This window comes from Orcinus orca, chromosome 1 (genome assembly GCF_937001465.1).
Source record: "Orcinus orca chromosome 1, mOrcOrc1.1, whole genome shotgun sequence".
NCBI lineage: Eukaryota > Metazoa > Chordata > Mammalia > Artiodactyla > Delphinidae > Orcinus > Orcinus orca.
The window spans coordinates 155,398,280-155,424,137 of record NC_064559.1 but is presented as its reverse complement, the minus strand read 5'-3'; the positions used below and the strand labels follow the sequence as shown (position 1 = coordinate 155,424,137).

Below are 25,858 nucleotides of genomic sequence, written 5' to 3'. Positions count from 1 at the left end.
CAGCTGGGCCCATGAGCCATGGCCGCTGAGCCTGCGCGTCCGGAGCCTGTGCTCCGCAGCGGGAGAGGCCACAACAGTGAGAGGTCCGCGTACCGCAAAAAAAAAAAAAAAAAGATTTGATTCCAGATCTTTGGATTCCAAAGAAAGCAGTCCTTCTGCTCCCTTCCACCACGTCTCCTGCTCTGTATCTGGGAGGGGCATCTTCATGCTTCTGGAGGAGATACACGAGAAGATTGTTTGCATTCCTCTGTGAACTGTGTCTTGCATACTGACCCTAAACAGCTGTCACTGCCACCCTCTCCTCTTTCTTCCAAAGCTCTAGGTCACTCTGAGAGCCAGCTCTGTGCCCAGGCCATGACTGGTCCAAGCTCTGCTCAAAAGCACTGTTTGTAGAGGAGTGGGAAGAAGGATCAAGTACACCCCAGGAACATGATCTGCAAAAGTGACACCTTTTCATCAATTTTAAATGCAAAATGCTTATATGGGGGGTTTAACACCATAATAAAGAGCTGTTAGTGAAAGCAGTGTGTAAGACTGTGACATGAGTGAGGAAGGTAATAAAATATAGTGCCACATCTCTTCCCATCCCAGTCCCTTTAAGTTATCTTGGAGATAAACCAGTTTGCTGCCAACATGCTGATAGGATGGTGACCAGTCTACCTTTGACCTCTTCTTGTTGTCTTACCAGCTAGCAGTGGAATGGTAGGAATTTAGGACAAGGAGAGAAAAGAGGAGGTATTGGCAAGACTCTCCACGTTCACTCCTATGTGGCAGGAGAGCGTCTTGTGAAGGCCAGCAGAATCTTCTGTGAGTTTGGTCCTCAGCTCCTACCTACAGGATGCTCCTTGATTTCTCCTGTTTTGGACTCAACTCCAAGACTGTTATCTCAATCTGTCCATCTATAGAACTAGCCTTCATTTTTAGGGAAAAATATTTCAATTGTAATTTTAAGAAATAGAAGATGTGAAACCAACCAAGCAAAAACTCTGTATTTCTTTTGAGTATCAGATTTTGATGTTTTACCTAAAATTAGTATATCGTATAGAGGCTAAATTTTCTGTTTTGGAGGATCCCTCTGACAAATTCTGTTTTCACTGTAACATTTAAAGGCTCAAATTTAGAATTTAGTGTTTGCTTAGTGAATCTCTATAGAACAGTTACACTTGGGAGAGAAGGAAATTGATAAAGGTAAATTTTTGCTGTATTATTTCTTCCTCACCTGTGGAGTTGTATACTCAAAGTCAGGAAGGTATCTTTATTTTTTAATTAGTTAGGAGACATTTCAGAGAAAAACATAGTGAACACAGTAATTTGTGTTTTAAATTTAAAAGACTTTTAAAAGAAAGGTTTATTTTTTTAAAAGGCTTTCAAACTTTTTGGAGTTATCATAAGAAATATATTTTACATGGTCACCCAGTTTGCAGACACTCACCACCCACACAGCTGAGGCCAAGAATTTCATGATGCAGTCTTCATCCTTTCTACAGGCAATGCACACTTAGTTTTTCTCTTCTACTTTATTTTCGAATGAAAGTTTCACCCTAACAAATTGATTTCTTAAGCTTCCAATGGCCTGACTTGCAGTCTGAAAAGAAGGTGAGAAATAATGTCTCTGTTTTAACACAATTGAGTAAATCATTTTAAGGAATGTTCTATTCGTGAAACACTATGGGGCAGTGAAAATAAAGACAGGCATCTACATAGTAGAGTGGCTGACTTCACAGAGCTTACCATCTAGTAGGGATTAACATAACATTGTGATCTGATGAGAAAAGCTGAAAGGAACATTACATAAAAATGTGTTTATGACAAGCTTTTTGTAAACAGCTATTATGTGAGAGAGAAAAGCTGGGGGGTTGTTGTAGTTGTAAATTCTTGCGGACATATCACTTTCGCGATGGTGAAGGTCATCATGAACACAGATTTGTGACTATATAGCTCCCAGTTTCTTAACTAAATATTTGACAACTTTACAAAAGAATAAATAAAAAGGAAAAAAAAGATTCCAAACTTTTAAGCCAATCTTCCTCGTCTCTTTCTTTTCTTTTTCACTCCCTCCTATCTTTCTTCCCTCTGGTCACAGAATAATCTGGCTTGAGCTATTCTGTTTCTTTTTTATTGTGATAAAATACACACGACAAAATTTACCATTTTGGCTATGTTTAAGTGTATTCAGTACATTCTCAGTGTTGGGCAACCATCACCACTATCCAGTTCCAGAACTTTTATATCATCCCAAAAGGAAACTCTGTACCAATTAGGCAGTCACTCCTCATTTCCCCTCTACTCCACCCCTGGCAACCTCTACTCTGCTTTCTGTATCAGTGAATTTGCCTACTCCAGATATTTCACATAAATGGACTCATGCAATAGGTGGTTCTTTGTATCTGGCTTCTTTCACTTAGCATAATGTTTTCAAGGTTCATGCATGTTGTAGCATGTGTCAGTATCACATTCCTTTTAATGACTGCATAATATGCCATTGTATGGGTACATCACATTTTGTTTATCCATTCATTAGTTCATGGAGAACTATTTCATTTTAAGGGGGATTTTATTCAGAAAATAATTGTAAACTAATCAATTGGACATACCTTTAGAGGTTTGATTACATATATGTATATATATATATATATATACATATATATATAGGCACCAAAAGGCTTTCAAAGAAACCTGATGTCTCTTTGTAGAAGTTTGAGCATGAGAAGAAGTGCTGTATATCCAGAAGCTCATGAGATAGTACTGGATCTGACCTATGGATTTAGGGTTCATCTGCATACAGATGGAAAATAAAACCATGTGAGTGAATGAAATTGCCCCAGGGAGAGAGTGTAAAGGAACTTAGGACAGAGTCCAGAGGTACTTTGGGGATCCATGGAGGGAGAAAGAGCCTCCAATTTCCTCCCTAGAGATGATGATAAATAAAACCTAACTCAGGTGAACCCTCAGGCTCATCATTTGCAAAGAAAACATCTCCTACTTTTTCACAAGGTTTGTAAGAAAATTAAATGAGTCAACATATGCAAAGCAGCTGGTACCTGGCCCATAGGTAGGACCTCAGTAATGATAGCTACAAATATTACTATATATATTTGTGCTGTCACTATTGTCAGTTTCTGCATGTTTCTTTATTTCACTATCTTGTAATATCATATCCAGGACTACCTATTTTGAAATAAGCTCTCCTACCCTCTTAAAGCTCAGTCTGTTTTTAATTTTGTTGTTGTTGTTGTTCCCAGACTTTGCTAGCTTCTCCCATAATACCGATGGAAGCTAAAAGAATCTAAATTAGGTGAAGGGACGCTAAGAGGCACAGGCCAGACTTCCGACCCAGTTCTGCATGCACACAGGAGGATGTTCTCAATTCCATAGCTTGGAAGAAAACTGTTCTAGCCCCAGATCATCAGGACCTTAAAATTCTTTCTCTTTAGATCTCTTTGTTTTGATATTGGCAAGGGAAAAGTTATTTACTTCATTTCTCAAAGACACTTGATTTTTTTTCCCTCCTATTTTTGGTAAAGAAATAGTTGACAAAAATTCATGACCCAGCCTAAAAACAATTACACTATATTGGAGTCAGAAGTGAAAAATCATTGGATATACTGTTTTTTAAGCTTATCATTTTACCAGACACAGTGTCTTAAACTTGTTACTCCTGTAAGATTTTTGACTGTCCTTGCTCTCTTCTGAAGAATTTCTTTGAATATTTTTAAATAAACTCTCAAAAGACTTGACCACACCTCTCCGTTCACTTTTAACATGGTTGGTATGACTGTTTCTTCCTGGGTCTTCTCAAAAAGCTGTTAAGATATGAATAACTTTTATATTTCATAACTTTGTATTAGTCTTTCAGAGTTTTCTTCATACTCATAAACTTCTCACATCTTTCCACCTTTCAAGGGGGAAAAGGTCTTCAGTGTTTTTTCTTATGCAATAATTCGATTAGTTTTGTTTTTCTGGAATGTCACATCTCTAGTGTATTCCTATTTATGTTCCATATATGGGAATGTATTTTACATATGGGAAATATGACTTTCAGTGAAACTAAAACTACAGAATGGCATTGCATTTTGTGAACATATGCAAATTCTTTCATTCCTTATTACTGGCTGATTTGTTGTACACTGAGAGATGGAAATACAAAAAGAATGTAACTCATACTCATCTACACAATTAGAAATGATGCTGGGAATGGACTCTGTCTCCTGAAGCCTGATCCAGGGCACTTTTCACTGGAAAATGGACAACTCGTGACGTTCACGACCTAGTTCATGTTGGCTATTATCCAAGTTTGGTGGTCAAAAACAGGACAGAGTCTATGGAAAATTACTATTGCCTGCTCTGTTACTAATTTAATACAAGAATTACTGGAATTTGTCTGTATTTTCTCATCTGTTTGGTAGGGCATGCTATCTCTTGTCTCATGGTCAAGTTGCAGAAAATAGAGTAATTTGAAAACATAAGATAATAATAGCATTTGGTTTATAATTCTATAAAAACCAGTAGTGACTGGTGAATATAGCATTCATTGTGACTCCAAAGCTGAATTAGAAGCATGGAGAAGCCAAGTAAGAGACTTGAAGCCCAAGAACAATTATAGGAGGAAAATGATTTTAACTACAATATTTTGTCCCTATAAGAAGATAAGGCAATTACAGGTGAGAAGAAAGAAGTTTTTCACAATCAAAATTAAAAATGAACAGAGAGAAGGTGTTCCTAAATATTATGGGTGGGTAGTTTTAAATGTCAATAAGTTTTCTATAAACTCTTCACGTGGAGGGTAATGGAGAATAGCTTAATGTGGGAGGAGATTTTTTTTTAAACAAACATTGACATTTTAAAGACCTAAACATCTTAAATGGAATGACTATTCAAATACAAAATTAGACAAACCGAGGCATTTTGGAGATTATATTTGAGTAGTATCCTAAGAGCCAGATAATGAATGACTCAGATCATCTGAGTGGTCTGGGCTGACTCACATGTTTTAAAAAAAGATGTCATCAAATCTCTGATTTTGTCAGTGTTTTTCCCCTTGATCCACCTGGTAGTGCCAAACAAATCCTGAACGTCAGTTCCAGCTCTAATTTGTCAGGATGAAGTTCCAAACCACCAGTAACAAGTCTAAGGTTTTGACTATATAGGCATTGGTATATTTGAATAATACTGACTAACATGAGAAACACACAAGCCACATATGTAATTACAGGACACGTGGGAGATAGGAATCCCTGACAGAGCCTTGACAGGAGAAGAATAGAAGATACAAGAGTAGGCTTGGTTTGTCCAGGATGGAAGTAAAGGAGACTTCTTACCCCAATACCACCTGAATGATGCTTCCTGGAAAACATCTTACATCAACAAATATTATCTGGTTCCTCTACTTGGCGTAGAGGACATACCAAGGGTATCCTTGGCCTCTGTCCTAGAAAGGCTTACAGTCTATGAGGGAAACTGACGTAGGAACTAATAAGTGGAATGCTTTGATATATTGTAATACATATAACAGCAACATTTGGGGGAGCATAGGATAGTCAGTTCTGACAGCACTAAGATTGAGAGGCCCTCACAGAGGAGGGGGCATTTGACTGGGCTGTGAAGGCACATATGGAAGTTGTAAATATCAACAAAACAGGAAAAGCATTTCAGCCAGTGGCAAGGACCACATAAAGAGAAAAGAGATACAGGAGAACAGATATTGGGGATGTTCAGAGAATCCAGTATAGCCACTGAATTGAGGAAGTAGAAAAAGATGAACTGGGAATATGGGATACAAAGAAGTGTCAGGCCAATGTGGCTGTTTCGTATGGTTTACATAATCTCTGTCTTGGAACTATCCTAGTGTCCAGAATCCGCCTACCCTGGAAATTACTGTTCTTCTAAGTCTGTGATGGGGTTTCTTGGCACAGCGCCAATTTGGGCGATGGCTAACAATAGTCTAAGAAAAGCTTGCCTACTTTATTGTACTTTGTCCTGATCTCCTTTCCATTTTTTTTTTTAATATTCTTACATCGCTCATAGGGCTAAGAACTTACAGTGCCATGTCCTTGATAAACATCTGTTGAAAAACAGTAATGAATCCTATGCACATGCACACACACACATGCATACACATGAAGAAACTTTCACGGGTTTTTGAACGTTCAAATTTAACTAATATATTGTAACTTTAAAAATATGTTCACTTGCATGTTGCTAGGAACATTCAAATAGAAAATAGATTTTTTGACCTTTTGTTGTTTTCCCACAGGATTGAAAAAACGTACAAGGAAGGCCTTTGGAATACGGAAGAAAGAAAAGGACACTGATTCTACGTATGTACTTAAGGAGAGCACCACTGCTCAGCATCAGCTGGCTGTGACCGTGTGGAAACGCAGATCTGCTGTGGTCTGCTGTATAGCAGAATAATGAACCTATAAAAACGTTTTTATCGTGCATAAATTTTATCACAAGGTGCTGAGAATTGCCCTGTGGGCTTGTCCTCTGAGAATTTATAATTCATGGAATAGAATATCTATCACGCAAATTGAAGTATCTTTCATATAACTAAAAGAGCTAACATTTGTTATGACTACCGTGGTAACACGTACTTAGTAAACGCTCAGTGAATGGTAGCAGCCACTACTCCTGTTATCATTAATACAAATTAATATGTGGTAAGTTCCTTAGGAGCGATTAGAATTGGAATTTCCAGGGAATTGGAGGGTGGGAAAGCTCATATTTGAATACATGATCAGTGAAGCTTCAAAGAGGGAGGAGCCTTGATTTTGGCCTTCAAGAAGATGAGGACATGCGTTTCATGCCAAGGGACAACAGCCAAAGCAGAGATGTGGAAAAGCCAAGTAGGTATTCGGGACAAGCTAAACAGAGCAGTCTGTCTACTTGTCGGCCACACGTAAATGTAATAGTGGGAGGCAAGGCTGCAAAGGAGATCAGGGCCAGATAGGAAGGGCTTTAAGTACCAGCCAGGCTGAGGTGTCTGGGCTTCCTTCCTTAGGCAGTGGGCAACCTTGAAGCCTTGAAGGCTTTTAAACCAGAGACTGTAAAGGATTGGGGGGTAAAAAGCTATTTTTTGTCCAGATATCAAGTTTTAAGTCCCCTGTTCTTACCTTTTCTTTGTGTTTTTTCTTTTAGTAAATAATTATTTCATGGAAGCTGTATTTACTCTAGTCTTGCCAATTTTTCTAAATGATTAAATTAGAAAAAAATTTTTCTGAGCATTATATAATTTTCATTATTTCTTAAGAAATTGCCAACTTTGATACATTAACCAGAATAGGAGATGGTTCGTTCACCAGAGTCGGAAGACCTGGGCTCTGGTTTCAGCATTGCCAATAGCTCCACGGACTTAGAATACACTTTCCTCTAATGGGCCTCAGTTTGCACTAGATGGAATTGAATTTCCATAAAAGGCCAGACACTGTAGCAGTCCGTCTGTCAACAGAATCCTTTGCCACCTACAATGTGCCGTGTGTTGTGGGGGACACTATTAGACATATCTCAGGAGAACATCATTAGCAGAAAACAAATCCATTTTTCTTTGAGATGGTTTCTGTAACTGACTATACATAATCTCTGGTGTGTGAAGAAAATTAGAAAGGAAAGAAGCTCCCTCAAAAGGAAAAAGAGGTCAAACAACCTCCCCAGGGCAGACTGAGCTCATTTGCAGGTGGCCAAAGTACCACTCTTCCATCACCACTTCTAAAAACATGAAAATGAGGAAGTTACTCTTCATGGCTTTGTGTAGATGCCCAATATCTCTCTGAAATATTCTAACAAGACATTTTCTTGTAAAATCCCAAGCATCTGTCCTTTACTTCTTATCATCTGAGCGCCCCAGTTTACTTAGGTGATAGCAAATTAGCTATAAACTGGTTCCACCAGCAGTGATGGTCAAAGGACAAGACGTTTAGTGTAAGCCTTTGCTTTTCATGAGCCCCTGCTCTCTAATTGGGTCATATATCATTCTTGCAGAAGGCTGGAGAAATGTTCTGGCAATGTGCTATCCCTTCAGATTTAGGTAATGCTTATGTTAGTCTGCAGTCACTGAAACCCTGTTGATACAAACTGTTTTCAGGGCCGTTGCAACTCCGTGAGGGTTGACAAGTAACCTGCTATGGTAGCTGCCAGTTCCAACTTCAGTTGATTGAGTGTCCTTAGATAGAGTGGGGTTAGAACCAGAGCTTCCTGATTTGATCAACGTTACAATGGCTGATAGAAAGAGGAAAGGAGAGAGGAGCCTGTGCTACGTGGCAGGCCCTGCGCAGGGTATTTTGTATGTACTGATATCCTTTTTAATCCTCATTGTAATTCAACAAGGTTAGAAATAATATCTCAATTTTGGAGATGAGAAATCAGTGCCAAAAGGAATTAAGTAACTTGCTGAAGGCTACCCAGAAAAATAAGACATGGAGCCAGTATTCTAGTCCAGAGTCAAGTGCCTATTCTTTGATTACTCAGAAAAAAAAAAGAATAGATGCGCAAAATTATATTCAAGACCAATAGGAGGGTAAAAGAGAAAAGGCAGCAGTGGCAAGAGGTGACTGTCACTTTTTAAAATAGAGGCAAAGTGTTCCTGGTAGATGATCAGTTTTAAAACAGAATCAGTAAATATAATGGGTCTGCTCTTAAAAAGAAAAAAAAATTATTTAAAAATGTATAAAACTTAATAAAAGGGGGTTAGGCAATAAACTGAGGACACATGCCCCATTGTCTGAGGCTGCTAAAATCTCTCTCTCTACTCCCCATCCTAGGTCAGCTTGTATAATAACTTTATTCTAGGTAGCATTTAATGAGTATTTACTATGTTCTAGGTACTATTCCGGGCTCTTCATTTATATTAACTTATTGAATCCTTTAACAGCCCTATGAACTATATGCTGTTATCACGGCTGTTATATAGATGAGGAAACTGAGACACAAAGGAGTGAAGTACTGGTCCAAGGTTATGCAACTAGGAAATATAAGTTGATTGAACCTGGGCAGTTGGGCACTATAGCTAGTGCACGATACCACCATGCTTACTGCTGTCATACGGGGAAGCAGCAGCCCTATTTCCATCAGTGGATAAGACAAAGGATCAGAATAGATACCAACGCTGCTATGTACAATTACAATTATTCTGATTAAGATTTTTGAAGTGCCATCCCTAGAGCTGTAATATGCATGAGACCAAGTGGCCTCCCATTTAAGTTCCCCTATAGCTATGCCCTTCTACCTGGACCAATAGTGGGCAACACCACAGCCAGGACTATCTCCAGAGCCTTGTCTTCTCCACATCTATCACCTGCCCCGAAAGACAACCCCACGAGGATCAGTGCCTCTGGATGTGTCCTATGCAAAATTTGATGCAATCTCCTCTCTATCAGTTCCTTTAGCAGAGGCTGAAATCCTAGTAAGAAATGCTCATTTTTTGAAGTGTACAAATCTAGGGAAAATTGACTTTGATGAATATGGGTTGGTACCTTTCCTCTGTACTTTCCTACCACCTGGGTTTACTACGGCCATAATAACCCACTGGATTTACTTGCCTGTCTCATTCTCTCTATGATGAGCATGTCTTCTTCATTATTTTATCTCCTGACCCTAGCCTAGTGCCTGGCCTATTATAAGCACTCAATAGTTGTTCAATGAATTATATATAACTTTTATTGGCTAAGACTCTTCCTATCTTTCTATCTTAGATGAAATTTCTTTGAACCAACTTTTTCCCATAGCCAGCGAATGTCCAAAGATCCTAAGATTTCTGTCAACTCCCATGGTCTTTCAATATCAGGGTCCTCTCTGCTTCTAGCCCCTGTATCACTGATTCATCCCTGTATCCACATGGACACAGAAATGATTATGGAAAATGATGCTCTCCCATCAAGTGTTTTGTAATACAAGTAGAATATTCTGCTAATTTTGAAGGGGGTGTTGGTGGGGAAGGGGAATCACATCTTGAAGCCAAGAAGATGTCCCACCAACTCTGCATTTCTCTCTCTCTCCTCTGTCCCACCCTATGAAGCAATAAACAATTTTGTCACTTGGTCCCACCTGCTAAGGAACAGTTCCAACCACACCAAACTCTTCAAGATTTCATAGTCCACCCAGGCACTTACTAAGGTTTTCTTCCAAACAATGCAGGTCCCCATCTAAGCATAATTCTGGTCTCCATGTTAATAGAATAATATTTTTCTAGCTCCTTACAGAATTAATTAATATAAGAAGTTATAAAGTGACTACTCTTTTTCTTCTCTCTTTCTCCGATTCCTCCAGCTCAGTTTTCCAAAGTAACAATAATAATACCCTTCCTCTATGGCTATAAAGTCTAACATGGCTGCAAGTGAACAGTTTTGTGTTCCTAGGGTAGAGACATCACGGAAGAGGAAAAAACCTGTAACAAACAAACAAACATTTTTGAATACTTAGTATGTGTCGGGAACCATTATAAGTTCTTTATATACCTTATCATATTTAAGCTGGCTTAGAGAACTAAGTAATACTCAATATGTTCAAGGTCAGAGAGCTAATAAGTGGTAGAGTCCGGACACCTGGCTTCATCCTACTCTAAAGCCCTTATTCTTAAGCACTGCAGCCTAGCTTCACCATGGATTAAATACCCTGGACTTTAGTCATCAAAGCAAGCCATTTAGCAAAATTGCCCTCCATTTCCTGTTCTGTAATCAAAGGAGCAGTAACTCTAGAAATATGGAAGAAAATACAGATTCTTAAAGTAAGTTGAAAACTACTTTGTAGTTTTATAAGTTCTTCTTATAAGTATAAGAAGTTCCTTCTTATAGGGGGAAATTCAAGACCACTTATGGGGAGAAGATGAGAGAGAACAAATGGGTTTGCATTCCTGGTGGTAGTTTTAAATAGAAGGCTGCTGAGTGGGACAGCTCTTAATGAAGTCTCCTCTCAAGACACTGCACCAGCAACTTGTGCCTTTTGGATTTCAGTTTTTAATGAGACTCTCCCTCCCACGCACACATACACACACCCCACACTCAAATGTCACTCAACCAATCCATTTTGATTTGGCTTCCATTAGCCAGGTTTACTGGGGTTGGAACTCGTGAGAGGGGGGAGAAAGGTGGTTAATGATTCTTATTGTCATACTTGAGACTATGTAGCAAGAATGATTCATTTTCCTAATAGCTACCAATTTCTTTTTGTTACAGAGGTTCACCAGATAGAGATGGAATTGTAAGTATTTAAATGACCATTATTAGTAGGTTTGCACTTCAACCTATGCTAGTTTAAATTTCTTAAAGCCCCATTTCTTCTTCTTTTTTTTTTTCTGCAAGGGGAAAAAAATTAGCTTAAATGACTTTTCAATTACAACTTTTTTTGTTGTAAATTTTGTAGTCATTGCATGGGACATAAATGCAGTCTTGGTCAAGTTAAACTTATTTATTGCATTCACCAAAAACCCTGCCCCAGAGTAGGCAAGCAAACCAGTCATCAATATGGTGGGTCAGAAGCCAGACAGTTCCTGCAGGGGCTGCTACCATCAACTGTTATTTCGTTTCCTATTTAATGATATAAGAGCTCCTTATATGAGAATGTTTTTCTCCAGCAGAGGCCACAAAGTCATAATGGATCTGAGATCCAATAAAATTGAAAGAAGCTCTTCCTCTTTCGTAGTTGAGCTGCAGATACATTTTCTATGTTAAATTCATTAGTAGGGAATAGTCTGGAAACCATTTATGCCTGAATTTACAGCCTGGAGGAGGAAAATGTGTCCACTGGGTTTAGATTCAACAGTAACTCTGATTCCTTGCTGGTCACCAGATTTCTTGCTTTTTAAAGAAATCTGTGGTGCATGGGCTTGGATTTATCTGAGTTGTGCTTATGCGAGTCTGCACCAGCTTCTAAAATGACTTCCTTCAAATCTAAATCAGATGCCTATTCAGAAGGTTCAAAAGAACAGCTGTTACTGAAGGAAAAAAAAAAAAAAAGGGACTCGCATTAGGCTCATTGGGCTGAAGTGGGAATGAAAATAAACCAGATAGTTAAAAATATTTTCTTGAAAAATCACCCTTTATAATATTAGACCTAAATTGGGGTGTTAATTGTAGCTATGGTAGGAGTTTTTCTCCCATATTTGACTCAAGGTTCTTAGCTTTGGGACGCCTTTTGCATTCATGTAGTTCTCGCCATGAAATGTTAAGAAAGTAGACTGAAATTTATCAGACATTGGGTAACACTATAATCAAGGCTCTATTCAGCAGGGGAAAAAAAAGACCCAGAAGACTCAGCTTCTCCTCACCTCTTGCTTCTGGCTCAGAGCCCTCTCGTTAACTCTGTCTCAGGTACTCTCTGCTTCTGTGTCTTCTCTTTGCTTCTGTCTTGGTCCCCTCCCTGAGTTCTCTTGTTCCCTTCATTCTGACCCTTGCAAGGCTCTGTGAGATAGTCTCTGCTTTCCCTCCCTGCTGCTTCCAGGCTGGTTTGCTGTTTCTTGCTTCTCTCCCTGTGGCATCCTCAGTCTTGTCCTTTTTCCTTTCTCTAAAGCTCCTCCCACCCTGCTGTTCATTGTCTCCCAAGGCCCCACTGCTATATCAGAGTTCTCTGGTCTTCTAGGGACCACGAGTTTAAATCTCGAGCAGAACATGCATCCCAGTGCTTGGCACAGTCCTGGCGGGCGTGTAGCAGGCAACTCTGAGTATGTGCTGAGTCAATAAGCCCAGCCATGATTCTGCGGACTTGCCCACCCTAAGTCAGGGCTTCATCCCTGAGTTCCCCGACCCTCCTTCACTGTCACCATTCTCAGTCACATCAAGTTATTTATCAGCAGATGTGCCTTCTTTGTTCCTTAATTGGAAATGCCATGAATGGTCATGATTTTAGGAAGGAAGAATTATTTAATTTCGATTTCTCAGGAAATAACACAGACCTGTTTGGAAAACAGGCTGCATTCAAAATAAATGAAGGTTCTCAGAAGCAGGGTGTACAGCTTCCTAGGTAACTGGAAATTATTGGCCAGCTGCTAATTTTACTATTTGGAAATGTACCTTAAGTTTTCTCCACATACTATGGTCACCAAATTTTGAGAACGTCTTATGAGACCAGTGCTGTAGGGGTCCAAGTTTCTGTTCGTATTCAGTCCCTGGAAATCTCAACCTGATTTTCTTTCAAACTCAGACTGATTTCTTTAAGACCTCGTGTCTGTGGAGCCAGTCCACGTTTATGTGGCTGAGTTAGCTTTCAAATTATTGCTTTTTGAATATCTGAAGTGGAAATTTATGGTTTCACTAATGTGGTTCTACAAACTACAGGTTGTGGTGTGCCCATTTAATGCTTATAGACGACTTTGTCAATGCAGGGGCCACACGACAGATTTAACTATTTAAATTCAGTTTCTCAAAAATCCAGTGAAGCCCATCTCTGGTGACACTGCTTTTGAGGTTTTATCTACAGAGCCTCTGTGGCCAGGCTGCACGTATCAAGATGGGCTTACCTTGCTCCCCACTGGCTGAAAATGCCTACCCTCGGCCGAACTGTCTGTCTCGATGTCTGAAGCTTCAGGCAACTGTGTGTGATGATGCAGTCTAACCCAGAGACAAACTCTGTTTTGTGCAGGATACACTCTAAGTTTTTCCTAAGCAGTTCAGATTTCCATCCACACCTAGACTGGGGGCACTGGGGGTCACGGCCGTTGCTGTGAGGAGATCTCTGCTCATCCTGAACACGTGTGCAAGAAAGGGTCCGGATTTGGAGCTGTCAACTGTGTGTGCTGTGTGTATTGATGTCTCCCAGGAAGGCTTTGATCCAGGGGGATATATGATGGAGCTAGCCTTTTCAGACGTCCATTAAAAATGCAACCATTTTTATTAAGTCTCTTTGGTGTGTCCCGGTGTCTGTTCTCTACCTGTAAATTAAGTGCCGGCTGAGTGAGGACTCGATCCACGTCATCCCTAGTGCCTGGGGTGCCTCTTCCTCCTTCCCTTCTTCTCCTGGCCTAGCCACACCGGCCTGCTGAATAGAGCCTCATTATGGGCCCCAAAGTCCACTCTTTGCTTCAAGAACCCTGCCAAGATTGGTAGGCCCTACAATTTGGCCTAGACATTATTTCTTCTATGGTATGCTTGCTGACTCCATGTGATTCTTTATATGTGTCTTGAAGAACAAACAGATCCTTTAACAACTTTTTTCTACATGAAAACAATCAATTGCAGCAGCCCAGCCCACATGAACCACCCTACAATAGCAAAGCAGAGTGCGCACGTGAAGGAGGAAAAAAAGTTTCGGTAAGGAAACAGATTTTAGTTTAAGATATCCAAGGGGTTGTAGAAACAGTGAGTAAAATCCCAATTTGAAATTTGAAGAAAACAACAGTAGCACTTAAGAAGACTCTTTCTCAGATAATATTTCCCAATTACTTCCTGAATACCCAGGGCCAATTTTTAAATCAACCAAATAGACTCTATATGTTGACATCCAAATATACTTTTAAAAAGTGATCAGGCATAAGAGACGTGTGATTCCTATGTCTTACACAAAGGATAGGGATTCCAATTTTAAAAAGAATATGCTATCTCTAAGAAAGCCTTGGCTGTAATATAAACACCACCATACAAATTGAGTAGTTGTTTATTAGGATAAGCACCACCTCAGTAACATCAGGAATTTGGCAGGACCTTGGCCTGTGGGATCTAATGTACTTGACAATGGACTTGGGATGCTGATCCTGTCCCAGACTATGCAACAACTATAACTGTGTTGTCCAACACGGCGGCCACATGTGGCTGTTTAAAATTCAGTGCTCACTAAATGTCCATCGACAGCTGAATGGATAAAGGTGTGGTGCATATATACACCACATCTTGGAATTCCACCATGGAATATTCCACCATGGAATATTACTCAACTATAAAAAAGAATGAAATAATGCCATTTGCAGCAACATGGATGGACCTAGAGATTATCGTACTAAGTGAAGTAAGCCAGACAGAGAAAGACAAATATCATATAATATGGTATCAGTTATATGTGGAATCTAAAAAAAATAATAATGATACAAATCCTATTTACAAAACAGAAATAGACTGACAGACATAGAAAATAAAGTTACGGTTACCAAAGGAAAGGGGGGGGATAAACTGGGAATTTGGGATTAAAAGATACACACTACTATATATAAAACTAGATAAACAACAAGGGCCTACTGTAGAGCACAGGGAACTATATTCATTGTCTTGTAATAGCCTATAATGGAAGACAATCTGAAAAAGAATATATATATATATATATATATATAACTGAATCACTTTGCTATGCACCTGAAACATTATAAATCAACTATACTTTAAGTAAATAAATAATGTTTTAATTCAAAAATAAAATTCAGTTCCTCAGTCACACTTGTCACATTTCAAGTACTCCACAGCTACTTGTGGCTAGTGGCTACCATATTGGACAGCACACATACAGAACATTTACTTCTTCACAGACAATTCTATTGGATAGTGCTGTTCTATGCAAAGTGAGTCAAGTCTGTCTCAATGGCAAAAAGATTATATTTAGGCAGTGTATCATGTGCCTTTAATACTTCTCACCAAGGAAAGCTATGTGGCCATGATCTGACCTTGGAAAAGAAGAGCATTCACGAAGGAAATTAAGCACTTTGATGAATGTGTAATTGAACACAATTGTTACTACGTTTATTGAGTTAAACCATGATATTATCTGAGAGCAGATAATAAACCTGACCAAAGTAATATACCTATTAAAACATGATCAACATTGCTGTAAGCCTCAATTATCTTTGAATAACAGTCATATATTCAAGTTGTAGAAGTTATTTATGCTAATTGTGGAATTTTAGAAAATACGGAAAAGGATTAAAAGAATAAATAATTATACTCCAAGAGAAAAATCACTGTTTATATGTTGATGAATAGCCAACATTGCTTTAAATAGTAAGCTTAGTTTTTAAATAATATTTCCCCACTTAACTTACATGCTTCCTTGCTTTTTCACTGTTTTCCAATTGAAAAACCCATAGAGCCATTACCTCCATATTACCACTATGAGCTGCTTAAATGGTTAAACCAGGAGAATTGTTTCTTCCTTGGAGTTTGACCAGAAGAATTTCAGCCAGGTTCTGGGTTAGCTTTAACTTGATAATATCCACTTGCAAAACCAAATATATTTGTAAGAATTCACTAGTATGAATGAGGCCAAATTGCCAATTTCTCTAATGAATCTCTGTGTGTGTGTGTGTGTGTGTGTATGTTTGCATATGTTTTGAATGTCTGCCCCAAAGAATGTATTTTTATGATTTGTTGTTTGTGTTTAGTACTTATGTTTAAAATGTTCCTATTTTAAAGGAAAATTTCTTTTTATAGGCTTTGCTTTCTCTTTATCTCAATCTTCCATTGGTTTCCATGGAAACTGGGAAATTTTCACTCAGCCCAGATCTAGAAAATTCAAAAAATCGAGGAACTTTTTTAGTCATAATGTCGGGTATATGTTGTCAGGAAAGAAACATACACACACATATATTTATTTTGTTTTTGTTTAGCTGAACATATCAACTATCTTGGTTTTGAAAGGCTTTGATTATGGAGATGAGCTTATCATGGAAGCAAACAACTGTAGAACTTTGAAAATTTTGAACTCAGTAGTTTATCTAATCTCTTTAGTTTTCAGATAACAATTCTTTGTATTGAAGAATTGTTTGATAACTAAAAGGTCTATTAATAGTACTATACTGATCACAAAATTCATCAGTTTAGTTCTTTGAGATCAGCTTAGTTTATTTGATTTCTTATTATTATACATTACATTTGTATTTTGAATTTATTATACATACTATCTAAGAAGGATTTGGAGAATTTTGCAAAGAAGACATATGCAAACAGATTGGTAAAGTAGAAATCTTAAAAGAAAGCAAATATGACAAAAAGAAAATAGGAACCATGTCCATTCACTATGAGAGAGATTTTTTTTTTATTACTAGACGGCACATTATTTGATGGACCATGTCCTCAAAAGCAGCTTCATAGCTCATACAGGTGCAGAGTTGATGTGGCAGGTTTTTAAAGCAAGCTTTATTCAAAGAAGAAAGAATGTCATTGAAGCACTAATTCAATGAAGGCAATTCTGTGAGAAGGTTAAAATGATGTAGTCTGACGAAGTACATTATCTTTGTCAGGAGCAAGACACAGACGAAGAGGGGTACCAGCCCTGTATTCTGGGGCGCTGGTTGGTGGAGGTGGGGCAGAGTTGCTGCATTTGTAAATTCCAGTGCAGTGTTAGTGTACAGGAAGAGAGAGGAAGATAATGAACACATTATTCCCTAGGCACTTCACCCTTACTAAACTACTGTTAGTTCTTAGAGTGCCCACTCAACACGCAGTAAGTATTACTCAGTGATGATGGTTACTAGGTTACCTCTGATTTGGTTTTCTAGTGATCCTATATGCATAGATGCAAAGCTTTCTTCTCCTGCCTATTTGTCAAATTAAGTGTCAGCTGTTCACATTTTATTTCAACTGGCCTTCATTTGTGACTGCGAAATTACGTGTCCTGTCCTCAAGCCCCGTGTGTCACGTCAGCATCTGATGCATGTTGTTGTGAGATCTGCGAGTGCTCTGTGACATACTGTTGCTCCATGTGCCAACTACAGGAATGTTGTTGAATGGACTGTCCATTACCAACCTCATTTGCGTTTTTGTCCTTTGCTCACAAGAAGTAGAGAATCCCAGGAATTTCAATTTGGATGATGCCACATCCTTGGTCAAGTTCTTATGGCCATACATGTCATGGTTGTCTAAGGGCCAAAATAGAACTTTAAGACAACCCTGAGAGGACAATGCTGATACCCAGTCACTTGTAATGATGTGTGCTCATGGAGGCTTAGGATGCATGGATGATAGAAATCCACTCTTAATCCTCAAATTCTATATTAATAATTTGGTAAGAAAAGCCACTTGAAAGAATATCAGCACTATTTTTAAAACTTACAGGCTGAATTAACTAATTTGGAGCTGATTTCCTTTATATTCTGTCAAGTGGGTAGTTAGGAAAAAGTTGAGTCAGTGTCAGAAAAGTTAAAAGAAGACTAGTTAATGGCTTGGATGAATACTCTTTGGATCTGTTGGAACTAATTGTATATGAGAGTAATGTAGAAGTCAAAATATTTCCATTTAAATGTGTATATACATCTGGGTATATCCCCTAAGGTATAGAGGATTAAATTATAACGTAGGTGCTGCTGACTCTCTAGTAATTGAATAAAATTTGAACAGCTAGTTGTTAATATCTCTATGCTTAGGTATCCTACAGTCTTTTGTGGAATAAGTGTGTAAGTTCTTTTATGCAGTGTCACAGCAGCTCAGTTTACCATTCAGTTACACCAATGTGGCTGCTTAATAGGCTGCTCTAATTTGTCTTTCTAGTGTTGGGTTTGGATAGCTCTTGCTAAATACAGATAAGAGTGAAGTGTTCTTTGTTCCTTTTTTTTTTTCATTCAATTGTTTCTCTTCTAAACGTATTTTCAAATTTATTACAGAAGAAAAGCAATGGGGCACCAAATGGATTTTATGCGGAAATTGATTGGGAAAGATACGTGAGTATCAGAAGATTGTTTGTCTTTATAAATATTTCAGAATGTGAAAACGAGTCGAGGCATTCTTGTATTTAAAATAGGACACAGAAATAAGTGAAACACCTCATTAGGAAGTGCCGGCACAGTTAGCATGCCGGCACAGGTAGCAGTTAGGAGCACTAGAGTCTATTAGACCTGGGTTCAAGTCCTGGCCCCTCCATATATCACCTATGTGTGGCTTTGGTTATTTGCTGGCCAGCAAAAATGAAGTCAGTAGTTATTTTATAGCACTGTCGCGAGGATTCATTGAGCTAATTATTTGCAGAATATTTCAGTAGGCTGCCTAGCCTGTAATATGTGTTCAAAAAATGCTTTTTAAAATATTAACTCCAGATGTTTCAGTCCTGGTTATATTTCTAAGCGGCTTTCAGTATTGGGCCTTGATTTCATAATGTCCTAGTCCATTCGGGCGGCTCTAACAAAAATACTAAAAATTGAATGGCTTGTAAACAACAGATATTTAATTCTAACAGTTCTGGAGCCTGGAAGTCCAAGATCATGGTACCAGCAGATTTGGTGTCTGGTTGAGTGCCCACTTTCTGGTTCATAGAAGGCACCTTCTAGCTGTAACCTCACTGGGGTCTTTTTTATAAGGTCACTAACCCCAACCATGAGGACTCCTGCCTCGTGACCTAATCACCTCCAAAGGTCCCACCTCCTAATACCATCACCTTGGGGTTTGGATTTCAACATATAAGTTTGGGGAGAATACAAACCTTCATACCATAGCTCATGATAATTATTATAGCCTCGTGGTACAGATTTTTCTTAGGTCAAATGACAATCACTTGTTGCTTCTCAAGGAGCGAAGGTGAATCCCAGCTGAGACCTAAATTCTCCTCATAATTCCCCCAGAAAGCAATTAACCTCATCACCACACACTTCACCAACCACAACAAAATGGACACAATGGCTCTTAGATTCCTAATCATAGAAAACGTGTAGACCATATTCACATCCAAAATCATTTCTATTGCATAGTAAGTGCCCAAATTCACAATCCCTACAGAATGCCTTTGTACTTATACCTTAGGTGACTGTCTGGCCCAGCCTCCCCTTTCATAAGAATTAAGATTGATGTTAATGCTTTTGCACATTTGTTAATAAGAAGAATTTTATTTTTATAATAACAACCACCATTTATAATATTATATGCTACTGAATTCTTACCACCTTAGAAGGTAAATACTACATTATCTGCATTTTAGAGAAAAGAAAACTGAAGCTCAGAAAGGTTAAATTCTTCATGCCACTCGTGCAGTCCAAAACATGTCATTCTGTCAACCTCATTACCTGGTCCTCTCTTATATTTGTTTCCCAGAATTGAGATCTTTTGATATTTTTAGCAGTTTAATTCCCTAGATCTATGATAGCCCCTATGTTATCCTACATCCAAATTGTTCACAAATAATGTTATAAAGGAAGTTACTAAAGATATTAAGGAAGGATGATTTCTTTTCTCAAAATTAACACTTTTTCACCCAGAAAGATTTTTGTTATGTTTTGTAGAATTCTTTAATATACAGGAATGGGATACTCTAAGCAAACAAGAAGCATGATAATTAAAATACGAAATTACTCATCAAGTACTTCTGCTACCCCATCTAAACTCTAAACCCTAGTGCTGTCCTGTCAACATGTAAGTGTTTAAATGAAGCAGAATTTCCCTCGAATTTGCTTGGTCCTAAAAAATACTCAGGTCACAGGAATTGTGTTTGTAATTATACACTAGACTCCACTTTCTCTAAGTAATAATAAAGGTTTTATTCTTAATAGATTATATCATCGTGTTTTTGGCAGGGAAGGCCTAGGGAAGGATGTGGCCTTCAGGCAAAGCCCTAAAGTTTAAGTAGGTTTAACTGACTGCACATTTGGGGGAGGAGACTTCCAGGCAGAGAGAAGGACATTTATGAGGACCCTGAAGTGGGAAAGAGCTTGCAGCAATCAAATCATAAACGTTAATAGTGGGAAGAAGGCCTTGTGAGAATCAGGCAGGGCCTTGTGGGCTGCACAGTGGTGCTGACTATTATTCTAAGTGCAGTGAGAAGCCAGGGACAGGTTTTTAGCAGGAAAGTAACCTTAATACACTTGCATTTTAAAAGTAGCTTTGAGTACTGAAAGGACAGAGGGAGACAATAAATGCCCAATAAATGGCAGCTTTTCCATGGCGTTCAGGCCCTCTTCTCTCTCCATGGTCATGGTATGCCTTTTGCTTCAGTGACTCCAAAATCTCTCTCTCCAGCTCTGTCTTCTTTACTTCCAGGCCTATGACCTCAACTACAAGAGGCTGCCCTTGAACTCTGCACCCTTTTCCTCTCTCAGGCATAGAGTTGAGCCTCAAAATACCTGGGATCAAGGCCCAGGTCTACCATTTGCTGGGTGTGTTTCCTTGAGAAATGGCGTCTAATTCCTCTTAGTTTCCTCCTTGGTGAATGGGATAATTCTTTCTGCATATGATTGTTATGAAGGGACAGTAAAATAAAGCGTGGGTCACAGTACTTATCATATAATAGGAACTAAAGTATGATAATTCTAATCCCAGTCATGCAAACTATCTTTTATCTTTCCTGTCTTTTTCCTAAAAATGTTACTCGCCTTCTGTTAGAATGAGTTCAGCCAGGAGTACTCCCAGAATTTGAGGATAGCAATCTCAGAGTCTTCTTGAACCTTCCATTTTCTTTTTCTCCTATGACCAGTCTGTTACTGAGAACTAACAAATTGTCCTTCCAAATGTCCTTGATTCTTCCCTTCCCCCCACGAACAACTTGGTCATTTACTTAGCACATCTCACCTGAATTGATGCAAGCATCTTAAATTAGTTTTCCTTTCTCCAGTTTCTTCTGTCCCCAATATATCCTGAAGCATATTTCCTTAAGATTCTGCTTTCAGCGTGTCCTACCTTAATTGAGAAGCTGCAGTAGCCATATCAAGTTCAGACTCTTCCCCCAGCATATTGCTCCCCAGCCCCCAGCCATGGTCTTCTTTTCCATGGTCTCCCACCGTACAGCTTCCTTTCCAGTCCTGTCATTGTCACCATTGCCTCTCCCTTTCCCTACAGGAATCATACTGTCCATTCCTGCCTTGGTGTCTCGGTACAGGCTCTTCCTCACCACTGACTCCCCTCTCCTCTCCATCTGGCCCAAAAGGCACACACAGACTCTCTAATTCTTCCAAACCTCACAAATTTCCTCTCCTTTCAAACTCCTATCACTGATGTTTTGTGTTTCGCATTTTTTTGAACTTTTGCTTACCAGAATACAGTCGAAAGATAATTTGCATTTTGTATCCCTGCCATGTTGCTCAGCATAGTCTTTGGCTTACAGTAAATGCATGATAAATTCTGTTTGAATGTTTTCTTTCATTGACAGTTGATTCCTAGTTTATTTTCCCAATAGGAAGACTCTCCAAATATCCGTGAGTAAATATCTAAACATATAGGGCCCAGCACTCACCTCCAAAACAAGAGACAAGTCTATACCCTTAACTGGAAGACCCTTGAAGGAAAATGAATAATTCCTTTATCATTGTCAGGATAATAATTGCTTAATGTGCACTTGTATTTTATAGAACTCACCTGAGCTGGATGAAGAAGGCTACAGCATCAGACCTGAGGAACCCGGCTATATCCTTTCTTTATATTTTAATTTTCATTTTCATTTGCTCTCAGCAGGGTGATAAATTTTGTATTGCAAAGGTGCTGAAACCCAAGCTTCTCAAGTCCTGTTGTCCCTTGTATTAGAGATGAATAAGCAGCACAGAGAACAGCCTGATCACTAACAAGCAGGCATTTTGCCTTGCTCTATTCATAGAAAAGAGAGAGTGAGGAGAAAGAGAAAAGTTGTGCTGAAAAACAGTTGTACAAATTGCGGGTACTGGGTTGTCTGCTGAAATCCGATATGACAACGTCACTAATGGTGGCTGGAAAATAGCTCTGACTTGTGCTTTGCCTGCAAACCATCTCTGGTAAGAGCAGGTCACACTCTGAAGCAGTTAAAAATCATCACAAATCATCAGTAGAGAGGCCTTCCTGTCTCCACAGTAAGAGGAAGTTCCCGTGGGCCTGTCACGCCTGTCACTGTGTGTGCTGAGTGAGACACAAATGGCCAACTTTGTAACCATTGCTCCTTGAAATTCACCATCCTTAATCCTGCTCCAAGGAAAGGTGAATAAATTCTAACTCTCTCCTTCTTTACCCTTTGATTTTTGTTTGTTTTGCTTTGATTTTCTACCATCTAAGGATACTTCTGCTGCCTCTATGTGCAGTCACTCATGTCTTATACTCATCATTGCCTCCCAGTAGAAAAAAAGAGTTATGTATCTTTAACTGTGTTCTACCTACCAAAGGAAAGCACTTTTATTCTTCAAGCGAATCGGAAGAGGAAGAAGAATCACACAAGAAGTTTAATATCAAGATTAAGCCATTGCAAGCTAAAGACATTCTTAAGAATGCTGCAACTGTAGATGAACTGAAGGCATCAATAGGCAACATTGCACTTTCCCCATCACCAGTGGTGAGTGGATTTTATTTCAAGCTTTGGTGAGGTTGGACAGAGAGCTGTGCTCTGCCCATACATGTTAAGTAGATCAGAAACTTCTTAAACTGAAGGCTGCATATGGTCACCATTTTATGAAGTCTATAAACCTGAAGCAGCTCGTTCTAGCCATGGAAAGTTATGCTCATTCTATATTGCAGTTTCTGTGCTTTTCAAAATGGTAAAAATGCACGAGATCACATTTCTTTTTGATGTTTTCCTGCAACCACTTTTCAAAGAAGGAAAGAATAACATAAAGATTATCCAGACTTACTCCTGAAACAATTAAAAACGATATGAAGTATACAAATTTACTAATAGCAATTTTTAAAAACCCATCTTAATGTCATCTCTTATGATATAAAACATAAAAACTCATGGAAAGAAAACCAAGAAAATTGCTTTTTTTTAGGAAAATAAAAACCCTTTTCATTGCTAATGCTTCAAAAAGAAATATTAATCTAACATCATAGATCATAGTCTAAAAAGATATTAAAACTCATAAGTTTCATTATATTTTATTATCAAATTGTCTTAAATAATCTCATCATTTAGGCACCTCAGATACAGGTACGCCTTATTTATATTAATCAAATTCGTATTTTTCTACAAGTTGTACTTCCTTCTCCAATTCTCATCTACTAAATTTCTCTAATTGCTGCATTCTGAGTTCCAACATTTACAGTGTTTTCTCTGTAGTACTTGATAAATGCTGCAATTGTTTTCTAAAAATAGCTGTGAAGAGCAGATGAAGGCTCTCATACTAGGAGCTAAGATGTTCTTGGCTTCTTGGCATCTTCTTTAGAGAAATGTGCTCTCCCTGCAGCATTTCCCATGAACGAGGTAATTAATAAATGCTGAACCATTTTTGAGATGCTTCTGGAATATCTCGACTAACCTTTCTAAAGGAGTTGTAATCACCCATCCTTTGGGAATAAATGTTTGCCTGCCTGGGATGAATAAAGTCTACAAAGATGCCTTCTTTAGTGCTTAGTGCTTATAATGGCCTTTACCACTACGGTTAGGGTCAACTAACATGATTGCTAATAGTAGTCAACCACAGCAAATGATATTTCAGGTAATTTTTAATCATACTCACTTGCCATCTTAAGATGTTTTCTTGAAAAGGGAGGCATAACATGTATTAGTTTTCTTTCCCTTCTGCCATGGAGGGTACAGATTTTAAATTCACATGTTGGTCTACAATACAGGTGATTTCTAGTAATAGGGGCATTTTAACTGTACACACTTTCACTTTTCAGTTAACATCTTTCAAATCATTTTTTACTTACTAAATCATTTTTTATCAATTGTAAAAGTTTATTTCAATGCCTGAAACCAGTTTATATCCACTTCTCTATAGAGTGTAATAAACCTAGTGGTCATTTGAAAGCTACCAGGATAAGTGTAAGAAGGCAAGTTCATGGGGTTCAGTGAACAAATTTCTGTGAAAGAAAACTTATTAGAACGATCCCAGACATGTGTGGGATATATTTGCTGAAAGCTAGTTGACTCTTGGAAAGGGGAAGTCCCTTCTATCAAAACGGATATGCCTGCCCAAGTCATTCCTCCTACCAGATAATGAGGGTACAGCAAGGAGAGTGGTTGTCACTCTGAGCTCTTCCCAACACCAGTTTTTAAAGTGATATATTGACATGACGTGGCTGAGACTGACAAAATGATATTAGGGAAACAATGTTAAAACTAGATGGAGACACCCAGAGAAGTAATCCCAGGGTTAGGCAATTCCTGCAGCCCCACAAACCAAGGGATCCCCCCCCCCACTACTGCCTCCACACTCCCAGCTGGTTCCCTCTAATGTGAGAACCTGGCTCTCTCATTACTCTGATTCCCAAAGAGTTGTGATTTTTGACATTTACTGTAAGAAAGTGAGCTGTGATTGTTGCTTTAGGGAAAGGTAGGCACGTTTCTGGATAAACATAAGTGTAAAGAGCGATTGGACTGGAAACATATTCTTGGCTTTAGAATCCATGCCCTCTTCTAGATAACCCATAACCAAATATAGGTGTATTTCACCAATGACATAGGTAGAACTTTATCTCCAGAACTGGATAAATAGAAATAACTTTCTGAAATCCAGTTAGTGCCATGATAAAAATGAGGAATGCTTTGCACAGCTTTAGATGTTTCCAGCCAAGCAATCAGACATTCACACAGCTACACTTAATTCAGGTACAAAAAGAGAAATAGAACCTATACCAGTTAATGATATATCAGAATATTTCATTTAGGCTATGGTTCTTACGCTACAAAAGCATCAATTGTTACACTACTAGAAATAAAGAAAATTCCAAATGGTAAGCTATTCATAACAATGTCTTATGTTGAATTTCTGATTTCTATTTCTTTTGAATAATTTTAAGATAAAGTTGTGTTTCACTTGTTCTTTTCATCTATCTGTGAATATGTATTAATGAATTGTAACCCATTTGATATCTCTTATCATGAATTGATTTTCATTTTATTTGGATAGGTTTCCTGTATACACATCATGGTCAAATGACTCGATAAATGAATGAAATAAATGAATGGATGGATGAATGTGTCATATATATCTATGTGTATATACAGTATAAACAAACCTATCTGAAAATTACTCCTCCCCAAAACAAAGCTTCAGCAACATAGAAAATCAGGGTTTTAACGACTGGCAAAAATCCTACTCTACAGACAAATGAACATAATTCTAGTCCAGATCTCACCTGGG

General features: G+C 38.4%; 1 protein-coding gene across 23 annotated transcripts in view; it reads left to right on the top strand.

Moving 5' to 3' along the window:
- SGIP1 (SH3GL interacting endocytic adaptor 1) overlaps positions 1–25,858 on the top strand; it is a 222,204-nt gene that overhangs the window by 90,892 nt on the left and 105,454 nt on the right. For 8 of the 23 annotated variants that reach the window (XM_049698175.1, XM_049698178.1, XM_049698203.1 and 5 more), the window contains 7 exons: positions 6,254–6,317; positions 11,166–11,190; positions 12,216–12,299; positions 14,163–14,234; positions 18,503–18,559; positions 22,166–22,220; positions 22,934–23,109. In XM_049698175.1, coding sequence (XP_049554132.1) covers positions 6,254–6,317; positions 11,166–11,190; positions 12,216–12,299; positions 14,163–14,234; positions 18,503–18,559; positions 22,166–22,220; positions 22,934–23,109 — 533 coding nt within the window. The remainder of the gene's footprint in view (positions 1–6,253; positions 6,318–11,165; positions 11,191–12,215; positions 12,300–14,162; positions 14,235–18,502; positions 18,560–22,165; positions 22,221–22,933; positions 23,110–25,858) is intronic. The other 15 variants (XM_049698211.1, XM_049698226.1, XM_049698218.1 and 12 more) reach the window with 3 other exon arrangements.